Source organism: Aquarana catesbeiana, linkage group LG02 (genome assembly GCF_042186555.1).
Source record: "Aquarana catesbeiana isolate 2022-GZ linkage group LG02, ASM4218655v1, whole genome shotgun sequence".
In the NCBI taxonomy this organism is placed as follows: Eukaryota; Metazoa; Chordata; class Amphibia; order Anura; family Ranidae; genus Aquarana; species Aquarana catesbeiana.
In genome coordinates this window covers 285,721,218-285,735,047 of record NC_133325.1, presented here as the reverse complement: position 1 = coordinate 285,735,047, position 13,830 = coordinate 285,721,218, and the positions used below count along the sequence as shown (strand labels likewise).

At 37.1% G+C, this 13,830-nt stretch overlaps 1 protein-coding gene across 1 annotated transcript in view; it reads left to right on the top strand.

Moving 5' to 3' along the window:
• Positions 1-12,692, top strand: part of NALF1 (NALCN channel auxiliary factor 1) — a 718,818-nt gene extending 706,126 nt beyond the window's left edge. Inside the window, exon 3 of the mRNA XM_073614475.1 lies at positions 7,797-12,692. Coding sequence (XP_073470576.1) covers positions 7,797-8,092 — 296 coding nt within the window. The 3' untranslated portion in view covers positions 8,093-12,692. The remainder of the gene's footprint in view (positions 1-7,796) is intronic.
• Positions 12,693-13,830: the final 1,138 nt, after the last annotated feature.

Below are 13,830 nucleotides of genomic sequence, written 5' to 3'. Positions count from 1 at the left end.
TCAGTGTATTTCAGCATCTCAGTGGATCTCTGGGTGTAACACATTCATAATTATGCACTTTGGGGGGGGGTTCCATATTTGATTGTTCTCCTGGTACTGGATCTGTCAGCTAATTGTGCAGGCATTCTTGAGTGTCGAAGCCTGTTCAAAACTCTTATGCCGTGTACACACGGTCGGGCATTGATCAGACATTCCGACAACAAAATCCATGGATTTTTTCCGACGGATGTTGGCTCAAACTTGTCTTGCATACACACGGTCGCACAAAGTTGTTGGGAAATCCAATCGGTCTGAACGTGGTGACGTAAAACACGTACGTTGAGACTATAAACGGGGCAGTAGCCAATAGCTTTCATCTCTTAATTTATTCTGAGCATGCGTGGCACTTTGTGCATCGGATTTGTGTACACACATTCGGAATTTATTGGATCGGATTTTGTTGTCGGAAAATTTTATAGCCTGCTCTCAAACTTTGTGTGTCGGAAATTCCGATGGAAAAAGTCTGATGGAGCCCACACGTGATCGGAATTTCTGACAACACAATCCGATCGCACTTTTTCCGTCGGAAAATCCGACCATGTGTACAGGGCATAAGAATACTAAAAGGTTTACCAACTATAAACCAGTGGAGTAAGTACTGTATATCATACAATTTTATTTCCGATAAAAGACCAGACTATTTGTGCTCTTTCTTAGAATGTAAAGTTTGGCATAAAGTCACTCTCCAGTCATTCTGTTTCATAAAACATAAAAATATCTATATTGTTTATGAATTTATATTTTAATGTCCTAGTAGATAATTATACTTAAATAAAAAAAACAGGGAGATAGGGGATTTTTGCGGTGTCTAGCATAAATTTATACACTTGACTTGTTGTAAGTAAAAAATATAGCTTTTATTAACATATTAGTTTAAAAGAAAAAACAGAAATGCAAACTTTTGAGTTAGCAGTAAAAAATTATATACACTTGGTGGTCATCGTCTTATACAGGTGGTTAATAAATCGCAGCAAGAAATATTGCACATTAGCCCGACATGTTTCGCTACTTTAGCTTCCTCAGGGGATGTGCAAGAGATTTATTAAATTGAGACCACTAAATAAAAAAAGAACAAGGTTATAACAACAGTTTAAGGATCACTATAGAGTTTATACATACAAAGTGTCACTTGTTGGTTATGAACTCAGTTGCCTATAAATGTTAGACACTTACCCCATGCAATGGTTACACCTTTAAACTGCCTGGCCGGTCCCCTGACTTGATCCCAGATACATCGAATCCGAGGGGATCAATTTGGCAAGGTCATAGAGGGCTGATAGGGAGACACTAGGGGACATTAGGTTTGCCATGAGGTTAAATTTTTGATTGAATATATTCAAAATAGAGTTTGTGTGGAGGAGTAGAAGGGAATTGGGGGATTGGGGGAACTGGGGGGAAGCGGGAGCGAATGGGGGGGAAGGGAAAGGGAGAGGGGGGGAGGGGGGGAAAGGGGTAGGAGAAAGGGAGTGGAGAAGGGGAAGGGAGAAAAGAGGAATGGAAAAAATTGGAAGAGAAGGTGGGGGGGGAATGTGTGTGTGTCTCTCATTATAATAATTGTATATAGTTTTACACTCACACTGAGTTCTATATTGATTTGATTATCTAAATGTCCGTGAGAAACAGTGGCGTTTGAAGACCCACTGTTAATGATAAGGAGAGGACCATCTGTCTGACAGTCCCTCTTCCCACTGTTAGATAGATTTCCCCTCCCCCTTTTCTTGCCCCTGTTCTTCTTCCCCCATGGTTGACACATAAATATTATTTTCTCCACAACGTGACTGTTTTTACAGCATTTCAGATTGTTTTATGTATATGTACTTTTTCTTGAGAGATTGTATTTACAATTTGCGTTTTGATTTATACTCAAATGTAAACATTTAGTCTTAATGCTATGTAAATATTGACACACTCTCTCATAATTGGATGTGATTCTCATTAAGTATTTAATATTTATGTAAATGGACTCAGTTGCTTATTCGACACTTTATTTGTAGGGGTTATATGTGGTCATATCCCATTATCCGCATGCATGTTTATTTCCAGCCCTTTACCAAAAACCAGCCTTGTCACACAGTCCTTGGCCCATGCCCTCATGCATCTTGCCCCCGGGCGTCTGCTCTGGCAGGTCATACGGACGCCCAGGGCCTGCACCTTCCTTCTTTTAGCAGGCCCATTTTTACGCCTGGCACCACCGGGCAGCTTAAAAAGAAATCCCATAGTGGCTTGGCCATTTGGGATTTTTTACCCCCCTCAGGAACATCACTGCATACCCTGGCGTTTGGGGGATAGGTTTGGAGAGCCCTGTGCACGTCCCCGACCATCGGACGTGCGGGAGCCCTCCCCTCGCCATAGGGCTCCATGGGTAGTGTAGTTTAGAGGCTGCTTAGCTGCCCGAGCGCATGCACACAGGCATCACTGCGTCTGCCTCGAGCCGGCGACGTCACATGCCGCCTCGTTGGAGGGCCGATATATACCGGCACGTCAGGCTGTCAGATCAGCCTGAGCCGGCAGGGCGACACTGATTCTGTGACCAACGAGCTGCAAGGTAAGATGGTATACTTATGGACGCATAACTCACATTCTAAACTACTATGGAACCCTGCATGAATCCGCTTTCATTTGGAGACTGTCAGCTCACACTATCATTTATTTTGTGTGGTGCATACATCTACATCTGGGTGTTGGGTATCGTCAAGCCGGTTACTAGACAATTATCTGTCTCATGCTAGAGCACTCATATGCGGTGAGCTGTGCCCCCTGTCACCTGTAATGCTCTCTATTATACTCACTCACCTCCCTGTTAATTGTTTACTCAGCTATTCGGGTTAGTTGGCTGAATTTCCTAATGCTTTCACCTGTTCTTTACAGGGAAACTTTTGAAGCTATTTGAAGTTAATGAACATACCTAAATAACCTATACAACTGTCCGCACTTCCATTTCATTCAATTTAACCTATCACTCTCCTGTTTCTCCTAAAATAAACAAGTATTCTAAAGATAAATCCCTTACCATTATTATTTTCCAGTCTGCCTCTGCAGCCAAATCTATATAAGATCTGATTAAAACTCTTCAAACGCCACTGTTTCTCACGGACATTTAGATAATCTAATCAATATAGAACTCAGTGTGAGTATAAAACTATATACAATTATTATAATGAGAGACACACATTCCCCCCCCCCACCTTCTCTTCCAATTTTTTCCATTCCTCTTTTCTCCCTTCCCCTTCTCCCCTCCCTTTCTCCTCCCCCTCCCCCCCCCTCCCTTTCCCTTCCTCCCCATTCGCTCCCGCTTCCCCCCAGTTCCCCCAATCCCCCAATTCCCTTCTACTCCTCCACACAAACTCTATTTTGAATATATTCAATCAAAGATTTAACCTCATCGCAACCCTAATGTCCCCTAGTGTCTCCCTATCAGCCCTCTATGACCTTGCCAAATTGACCCCCTCGGATTCGATGTATCTGGGATCAAGTCAGGGGACCGGCCAGGCAGTTTAAAGGTGTAACCATTGCATAGGGTAAGTGTCTAACATTTATAGGCAACTGGGTTCATAACCAACAAGTGACACTTTGTATGTATAAACTCTATAGTGATCCTTAAACTGTTGTTATAACCTTGTTCTTTTTTTATTTAGTGGTCTCAATTTAATAAATCTCTTGCACATCCCCTGAGGAAGCTAAAGTAGCGAAACATGTCGGGCTAATGTGCAATATTTCTTGCTGCGATTTATTACCCACCTGTATAAGACGATGACCACCAAGTGTATATAATTTTTTACTGCTTACTCAAAAGTTTGCATTTCTGTTTTTTCTTTTAAACTAATATGTTAATAAAAGCTATATTTTTTACTTACAACAAGTCAAGTGTATAAATTTATGCTAGACACCACAAAAATCCCCCATCCCCTATCTCCCTGTTTTTTTATTTAATGCTCTTCGGGATGAGGTGGCTTTAGAATGGGTGTTTTCATCATTCGGACCAACCCATTATAAAACTAGATAATTATACTGTTTTAAAAGTCAGTACTATATTTCTCATTACAAAAAAAATAGATCATATTTTAAATAAAAGTTCATTGTATTATTCTTTCACCGCTTCATACCATAGAAACTGCTAAATGAATGTTTTCCAGACTTTTGGGTGGGAGGGCAGAGAGACAATTATTAATAACTTAAATGAACTTAACTTAACTTAACTTAACAAAGTAAATTATTTTACTTGTACCTTAGTGACATCATTAAAATGTTGTATTTTATAGCAGTATCTTCCTCCATTGCTGTAATTTAGCATAATATAGTAAACTCTAGGTCGAAATATACATGTTTATTGTTTAAAGTCATATTGATACTTTTATTTAAAGCTGAACTTCAGCCACATATAAAAAGACACAAATAATGCAGCTCTGCAAGCTGCATAAGTACCTAAATTGTATCTCAAAGCCTGATGTTTGAATTTTCAAATGTGTAGATTGGGGAATCGGTTCAGCCTGCTGACTGAATGAAAAAAAAAAAACCTGAGCCATGTGTGCCCAGCTTTGGAATGCCTGTGTCCCATGCAATACGTGAGCAGGACCACATGTAGGTTACGTACCAGAATCAACGAGCACATCACTAACATCAAAAATGGGTTTCTAAAGCATAGTGTGTCCAGGAACTTTAAAACATATCATAATCAGGACCGCAGGCTACTTACCTTCTATGGAATAGATAAAATTTGACAGCATTGGAGAGGGACCCATCTCAAATGGGCAGTGTCACAGAACAAAACAAAATGGATATACTGGCTGGATACTTTACAGCCAGCTGGTATTAACATTGATTTAAATCTAAACTGTTTTCTCACCAATGATTAACCCCTTTTTTAGTTCTTCCTTTATATATACATTAAACCAAAGTCTGAAATCTAGGCCCCCATACATCATTTATTTGCCCATTCTAAACATATATCTTTGGTATTGGCATTTAGATTTGTGCAATCCCTTTGGTGAATATTTAGCTACCAATCAAAGCTGGTGTCAGCCTGTTGGATCACGAGGGACGGGAGATTCAGTTCTCCGCCAATCGTGATCCACGTCCAGGCTATTTAGAGTCTTCTGCCTAGTGACCGGAATGCTTTCTGATGACGTAGCAATAAGAAACGTACTTTGAGGCCCCTCCTGGTCACATCACGTCCGGGTCCCAGGCTTCTGGTTTTTCCTTCAGCGGTAGTGAAGCGCACGCTGATTCCCAGCGCAAGCAGTACAGAGAGTGGCATCCATTCAACCAACACACGCAATCTCCTGGTGCCCAGACACAGGCACACAACATTGTACGCAGGCATTTTTTATAGTACAATTTTGTTTTAAATAACAGCAGTATTATGCTATTTGGTTCCTCCTGTTTTTTCTCATCATGTATATCTGATGTGGTGGAGAAGAGAGCACATATTGAAAGGTCCGCGATTCCCTACTAGACTGCAAGATTGCAGCACAAGCAATATCTGACCTTCTTTTTAGCTAAATAGGTCATGGCTGTCTGGTGAGCAGGTTATTTTATATGAGCACATCGGGTGTATATTGGATATCTATGAGCGGTGGAGGATAGCTACACTTATTGATTAAACCAATCACATTATATTTGGATAGTACACTGAAGATTATAGACTATTTCTGTCCACAAATATTACATTGATTTATTTCATGTTGCATTGTATTTTATTTGTTTTGTTCACCACGTTTATATAGGTTTTATAGTCACAGCGCCCCCTATCAATAATACATGAAAAAAAAAAAAAAAAAAAACCTGAGACATGTATGCCCAGCTTTAATTGTGCTGTAGTGCTCATGTGCTAACAAGGGACATGGGAGGAGAGACTAGAAAGACAAAGAGATGAGCTCATCATTCTGCTGCTTCTACTTTCACTGTCCAGGTACAGGTTGGAGGAGGGAGAAGCCACAAAAATGTGTTCAATTTAGATAAAAGTGTAGCACTTGTATAACAAAATCAAACATATAAATCTATTTATATTTCACCAAGTATTATTATTCCACATACAGATAATCCCTCTTATGTATCAGTTAAATTATTCCACTGCAGTCTTATAAATCTGTGTCAGTTCCTAAATCATTTATTAATGATTCTGATAAAACTTGTGACTTCCACCACTCCTCCACACCGTGTGATTAACCAGATGTGCTCTCATCAGAACAATTTGACCCACAATAAATGCAAGGTTAAAAAAAGCTTGTGTCCCCTTTAATTGGTCCCAGAACTCCTTTACATACTGTAGATAACTTTCTTATCCAACAATCATGACAATAGGCCCTCTGTCATTTTATAACAACAGTTCCTCTTTAAATTGGCTCTCTTGCACTACTCCTCCACTCAAAAACATAAAAATAATGCTTCACCTTTTATTTAATTACTTACACACTTCATAAAATGCTACTCACATCAAAATGTGCTTCTGTGCAGTACCATATACACAGCTTTCAATAAATACAGAAGCAGCCTGTATATACTTTGAATTTTGCTAACAAAATACCATTCCTACACGTTATTCTATGCGTGACAATGCCATCAACCTTGGCCCCACCCCTACGTGTTTTGTTACAGGGGGATTGTGATTGGCTGCCATCACGCATTGCTTATATAGTCTTCAAAACCAGCACCAGTTTTCTCATAGACTCCACCATGTTTTTTATAGTCCCTACTTATTCTTTATTTTGCCGCAATCTTATAGGAGTCTAAATGAATGACCTCCATTTTCTTATGGATAAATATACTGGACGGTACTTAATACTCCCACAATATACCAACTATATATATATATATATATATATATATATATATATATATATATATATAGCTACAGGCATCATTCAGATATCCCCACTCAAAGCTGAGGACGTCATTTGGTGTATGGCGGGTGGGAAGCAGTTAAAATCCTAATTAAAAGGTATTAAAACCACCAACCACTACAAACTATTTTGACACCCTCAAATCATATTAATAGTTACTAATAAAACAATTCAAGTTAAATCCTATTTTTAATTCAACTTGTCAATCCACCATGATTCTCTCTTACTTAATTCACTAACCTTAATCCTACCCCTCCAATTCCTTTTATGTGTTACTTAATTGCAACAGAGAAAAATCTGATCCCTTGCCCTTCCAGACAATGCTATACTATATAAATCTCAGGACCAAAGGATTGTTTACACTTGTGGTTGAAGGGCAGTAAAAACTGCAAAAGAAGCCAGACTGGATTGTACATATGCCACACCCATTAATGGGGCCACATGGCAACTGTCCTGCAACCATGTGTAATGCACATGGTTGCCGCACAATGTTGTGGCATTTACAGGGTAAAGTAGGTGATGGGAAGGCGACATATCACCTCCTCAGTGCCTGTAAAATGCCTCTTAAAAACAATGCACAGCAAATTACTCTTTAGAGAGGTGGCATGTCCAAACTTAGCCTAAATGGATAAAAATTCCAATATATGCATTATATGTTTATTTAGCTGTTTGCCTAGAGTTCAGCTTTAATAGTGGCTGCCTGTAGAGCTACTCCAGGTGTACAGAAAACCATATTGAGCACAACTGCTCAATAAATATAAGTGCCCAGGGAAGTGCTTTGTTGCTGCCATGTTAAAAAGGCCACAGACTACACTGTTTATCAATATCCAGTTCCACAGCAGGAAAAAAAAATTCAACATAGACATGGAGATGTTTTTGGAAATAAAAAGCACTGACTAATGTTATCTTGCTTTACAGGGCTGTATGAAACATATCCAACCAATGCAGAACCAGAATGCTGTGATGTCAGATGGGAATTATCAACAGATAACCAATCCAAAGGGACTAAAAAATCACATGATTCAACGTTGTGTCACAGGACGTCACTGACAGCTTCATCAGCATCCAGACTGTGTAATAGTAGACTTAAACTGTGTGTCCTTGTACTGATACTATTACATACTGTACTAGCAGTCTCAGCAGCACAAAACTCAACAGGACTGGGTTTTGAAAACTTAAGAATTTTGGAAGACCGTTCAACACATGAGGAATAGAATAATGGAAGTCTTCAATTGGATAGACATGCCACTGGCCCACTCCAGCAAAACGCTACAGTCACATTTAACAGAAACGAGGTGCTTGTACCTTACAAATAATTTTTACAAGTCAATACAAATAAAAATGTCAAGATGGGCCAGACTCCAAACTTCAAGGACAACATGGGACAGCTTTTTATTGACTAAAAGGCTGTATGGTGACTTAAATTTCTCACACCATTTTATACACTGTGTTTTAATGTATGGATTTTTCTTTTTTGTTTGATTTTGCACTTGTTAATACAGGATTTTATTTTTGGGATGGTTTCTCAAAGCTATACTGAGTCTTTTCACTGTCTATATATTTCTAGTCATTGTACTCATCATTTATGTCCTGTCAGTTTCTACTCTGATGGCAGTGCTATGAATGCAAGCATAGCAAACAATAACAGCACCAATATCCATTCTGCCCATCTATAACATTGTTATACCCATCTCTTTAAAGCAAAAAAAGTGAAAACCATAAAAAACTTAGGAAACAGCATAGTTTCAACTGTTTATTTGTAAGCGATGGACACACCTACAGTAGGGTGTCTTTATGCTAGTAGGATCAGACAACTGATCAAGCAAACTACATGCCTTAGGGCTGAAGGATGGTGAAACAGTGAGACTAATGCTCTCCTTAAAGAGTTGGGCAATTATCCCATTTTTACATGAACCTATAACAAACTGTGTTGTTCCAGGTCCCATCTAAGAAAAATAAAATGTCCAGTCTCTCTGCTGGTCAGTTGAACAGGAGCAGCCTTTTGATTCAGTATGTAGAACCAGTTAAGCTCAGTGAGTAATATAGTTGAAGGCCTTCACATTGGAGGTAAACTTTTGGCATTCATTGTGAATTAAATTTTTATTTCTGCTGTAGTTGCAGTTTTTTTTTTTTTTTTTTTATCAAATGTCAATATAATATTAGTTTACTGTAGATATGATGAAAACATCAAGATGGGAAGTCTTGCCCAGGAAAACCTTGAAGCTTATTTAAATTGCAATTAAATTGTTAGAACAATGAGAATTAAGCCTAACGTGTTCAGCAAAAACAGCTTAAAAATGCTAATTAGCTGTTGCTTCTGATTTGGTTGACAGAGTGACTTGTTTTCTGATTTTACTGGCCTCCCCCCATCAAGAGAACGTGTACTGAAATAAATATGGAAACTGCCACTGCTGATGATATCTTCTGACAATGCTGGTAGCCTGGTTTTCATGTTGAACCAATGGATTCAACAAATAGAATTAATGACCCAGAAAAATATGCAGATCAGAAGTAGTGACTTTGCCTTGACCTCACAGGCTGCATACAAAGCCAGTAGCATTTTCAGGAGGAGGTCAGCATTGGAAGTTAATCTATTTTGCTTAGTTTAGCTTTGTGCTAAAGTGACAATGTGAGGATTCTTAAAACCAGACACTAGCACCTCTGAAAAGCAAAAACAAGTATACTTGTCTGGCTTTCTGCACTGCCAAACTCTGTTGTAGTTAAAAGAAAATCTTAATAAAAGATATTCTACATTTAACCCCTCTCAAAGTGCCAAATTCTGGTGGGTTCCATCTGTTGATCCCTGTGTCAGTACAGGATTCAATAGTGATGTAGCGTTGGTGGAATAAACCACAGAGTAGAGGGGAATGATCCATTCAACACATATGAAAGTTTAAACAACTTTCAGCAAGCTTCCCTTTTGCGTGTAGTTGAGTTTGGTGGTGGAGGCAGGAGGACAGGTAAGTGTAAACAGTGTTCTTTGCAGAGAGCTAATTTCAGGTTTAAAAAACCCTGACAGGGTTGCTCTAAACAACTATATATACCCGCTATATATCTATAAAATTGAATTTAAAGTTAAAAACTGCCAAATCTGGCCTAGAGATTACCGGAAAAACTGATGGACCCCTTGATGCAATAAGCCTTTTATAAAGTAATAAATAGAGTACGGACTCTGTGAATGAAAAAATAAATCCAATTAACTCAGCTCTTTTTACATGTTCTTGTAATTATCTTGCCATGCCCTGGCAATGGTAGTGATCTGATATTTTGTTAAAAACTGGTGACTGACCCATCTATATGTTTCTGTGAATGTTGATTTTCATTGTAACCTGAAAGGCTCAGTGCATTCTTACAGAAAGAACATTGTGTAGGTTTTTTTTTATGTTCCTGATTAGTAAACCATTAAATTTACATATTGATTAGTATTGCTACCATGTTAGAAATGTTGTTGTTAGGTTGTTTATTGTTTCCAGTAATATTAAAGGAAGGAAGATTTATAAGGGCTGTTAAAACAAATAAACTCAGTTTCCTTCCTATTCTCTTTCTACACTTGGGAAGTGCACTTCAAATATGTTTGCTGTGTAGCAGGGATACGAAGGAAAATACTTTAAAGCAAAAACAACTTCTTTGCTAAAAGGCATCCCCTTCTTAAGACTAGTCTTTTCTTTTAGTCTCTGCCTCATCTACTACCTGAGATTATGTAGAAAGGACCAATACTATGCATTCATCATTTTAATTCTTCTCCTGATTTTAGTCATAAAAATGCGCTAATAAAAATAAAATCAAAGCATTTGCACATATTAGCGCAATATTAAGAAAATGCACCAGAAAAAAAAAAATTATATTTATATATAATGTTGTCCAGTGTTTTATTTTCAATAGCAGCTTTATGTTTGGGAATACATGGTGCTTTTTCTTGGTTTTAGGATACATTGTAATTTTATTTACACATTGCAAAAATAAGACTAATAGAATGAATAATTATAAAAAGCCTTAAATAATGGTAGAATGTAGATTTTAGGTAGGTAGAATATTTAAATATAGTGGAGCAATAACTGGGTGGTACACTAGTTCTTTAGAAAAGAGCAAAGGGGGAGCAATGTATAAAAAGCACTTACTGGCTGAGCTCTTGTTCAACTGATCTACTGTTTAAGTACCTGTATGTATGGTCAGTAAACAGTTTGTTATAACCTTTATCTACCTCTGCTGGGCAAAGGCCATTCAACGTCTTTTCTTTCTGTGTTGTGCTGTGTATATTATGTGTCATATCAATTCCATGTTCATTTAACTTTTTACATACTGCACCATGACAGTAGCAAGGTTCTTATAAATTCATATCAATAAATGGTATTTTGGATTGTCAAAACACAAATATACTTTTGAATACTATGGAACTGCTGTATATCTCTATGGTATTACTGGTAAATAAGACTTTACAGGAATTTTTAATACACTTTTTGCTTCTGCTAAAAAAATGTGAAACATTTTGCCATGACATTGCAAAAAGTATCTTATTTTTGGTGTTTATTTATTGTTTTTAACGTTATAATTGTAATGACACTCAAATGTTAAAAACAAAACATTTTATATATTTTTAAATTCCTTACATATTTACACTAAACTACAAAAGAGATGTTTTATTACCTGGATGTAATACTGTATACTGACTGCTGGTGTTCATGACTAAGTTTGTTTGGTGATTTTGGGAGCTCTGTGACATCTTTTTGTCCCCCCCAATGGATTCTCCATAGGAGTCAGTAAGGGAGATGTAATTGTACCATGGAATTATAAGTAGCTAAGGAGTGTTTTAACCCATATAATCAAGAAACATTTGCAGTTTTAGTTGGATGTATCTTAAAGTTACAAATGTGCACATAAAGTGCAGAAAACCAAAATCACCCAACAATCTTGAGAAGATGCAGATAGTCAACTGGTATGTTTAGGTTTTTGATGAGATTATTAGTGTCGTATTTTTTGCAAAGTGACAGAAAAATAGCATTATGACATTGTAAGAAAGCAATCATGGTACTAGATGAGTACAATTACATCTTGAAAAGTCACATAGGAAAAAAAGACAGTTGTTTTCAAAAGGATTACAATCACTACAGCACTGGATCGAAAATAACTTGTGTGTAGTAGCCCTTTTTTCTGCAATCTGCCTTTCATGTGCCTGCTGAGCACTGTTAAGTAGATGTCAATCAGTTGTCAATCAAACTGGTAAAATTGCTCAGAAAAAGATGAAGTAGATAGCTAAAGTTTCAACTGGGCTCCATTATTGTTAAACCTCTAAGGCAAAGAACTAAACTATATTCATGAATGTAAACACTATTTTGTTTAGACCTTTGTTTATTATGTAAAATATATTTTATATAATAGTTTAGATTAGCCAATAAAATAAAATTGTAATAGAAGTAAAGCTACTTCTTAAATTCCTCAACTTAAAGCTACAAAGATAAGTCTACCACAATAAGTTAAAGCGGAAGTAAACCCATCAGTTTCAAAAAGCAGTTACATTCCCAGCTTGCCAGGAATGCTAACTGTCATATTGATTGTGCTCTCAACCAAACTGTCAAACCATCCAATGGCAGGTGTCATAACTGATCACATGTGCAGCATCATGGCAGTTGAAGATTAAACAGAGGCCAAGATGGCAGCTTCCTTGACTGAAAATGATAGGAGGGTTTACTTCCACTTCAAGGATAACTACAAATACATATCAAACATTCAGAACTGGTGGAGTTTAAAGAGCTATATAGAAAAAATGATACTTCCCTCTGTGGCCTTGTTCTTAGACACTGCTGCTGTGGGGGGGGGGGGGGGGGGGGTTGTATGTATATTGACAAATATCACTGCATTGAATAGGATGTGGTTAGCAGTTACAGTTTATGTAATTGTGTTTAGTTCAGAGATGAGATTTAGATAATATTTTTATATGAAAACATAAATCAGGTTCTATCACCTACAAGTGATGTGTTTTAGAAAATATAGATTACATTTTGCTTTTAAATATATGTTTCTTCTTGCACTTACAGTTAGTGCTGATTTAAATTTTTGAGAGAGAGAAATAATGAAGTATTTTTATACTATATATAAATATATAAGGAAAGGATCATCTTTTTCATAGACACATCCTTTAAATGTGGGTGTAGTTCCAAGTATATGGCTCATTGTTGGCTCTGTATGTCATGCTACATAGATCATTTTATATTTCTTAAAGTTGCAGTCAATTAATCTTCTTATAACAGTCATTATGCTATAGAGCAGAGATTTGTTGTGATGTTTATTATTTATTTATTTTTTTATCTCTGTGGAAAATTTCAAAATACACATTTGATATAGCTATATGAAAACCTATTTGTAAATTATAGAGAAAATATAATAGGGTTCACTTCCCAGACCTGCAGGAAGTAGACCTTTTTTCCCAATGTATTACACTGCTATCAGATTTAAAAGGATTCCAAAGAAAGTTTTTGTCAGTGCTGGATGGATATTTCTCCAAAGATCATTTTAACATATTTTTAAGTGGGGCTTGGTCTTGGGTATATGTTGAAAGCATAACTTTTATTAATAACTTGTAACACACCTATGCTGCTGCATAAGCATGTGCATTTCTCAACCTGTGTCTTGCATGCATGTCTTCTAACAAGACGAGGTTGGCAAAGATAGGGCAGCATAAATCAATTTTAAGTAAAATTCTATTACCTGTGTAAAAGTAAAAAAAAAGAATTTACTACAAAATACCAAATGACCTGTGCAGCAGCCTGAAGGCATTACAGTACAAATCACCTAAGTAAAATGTGATTAATACATAATGATGTTCTTAAATTTGCAGTAAACCTCAGTTACAAATTAGTTTAGGCAACAAATTGACTACTAATATCAACAGATATGAATCTAGAATATTCTAGGAGATAACTTAGATATCATTCTGGACCTGATGACAAACAAGATT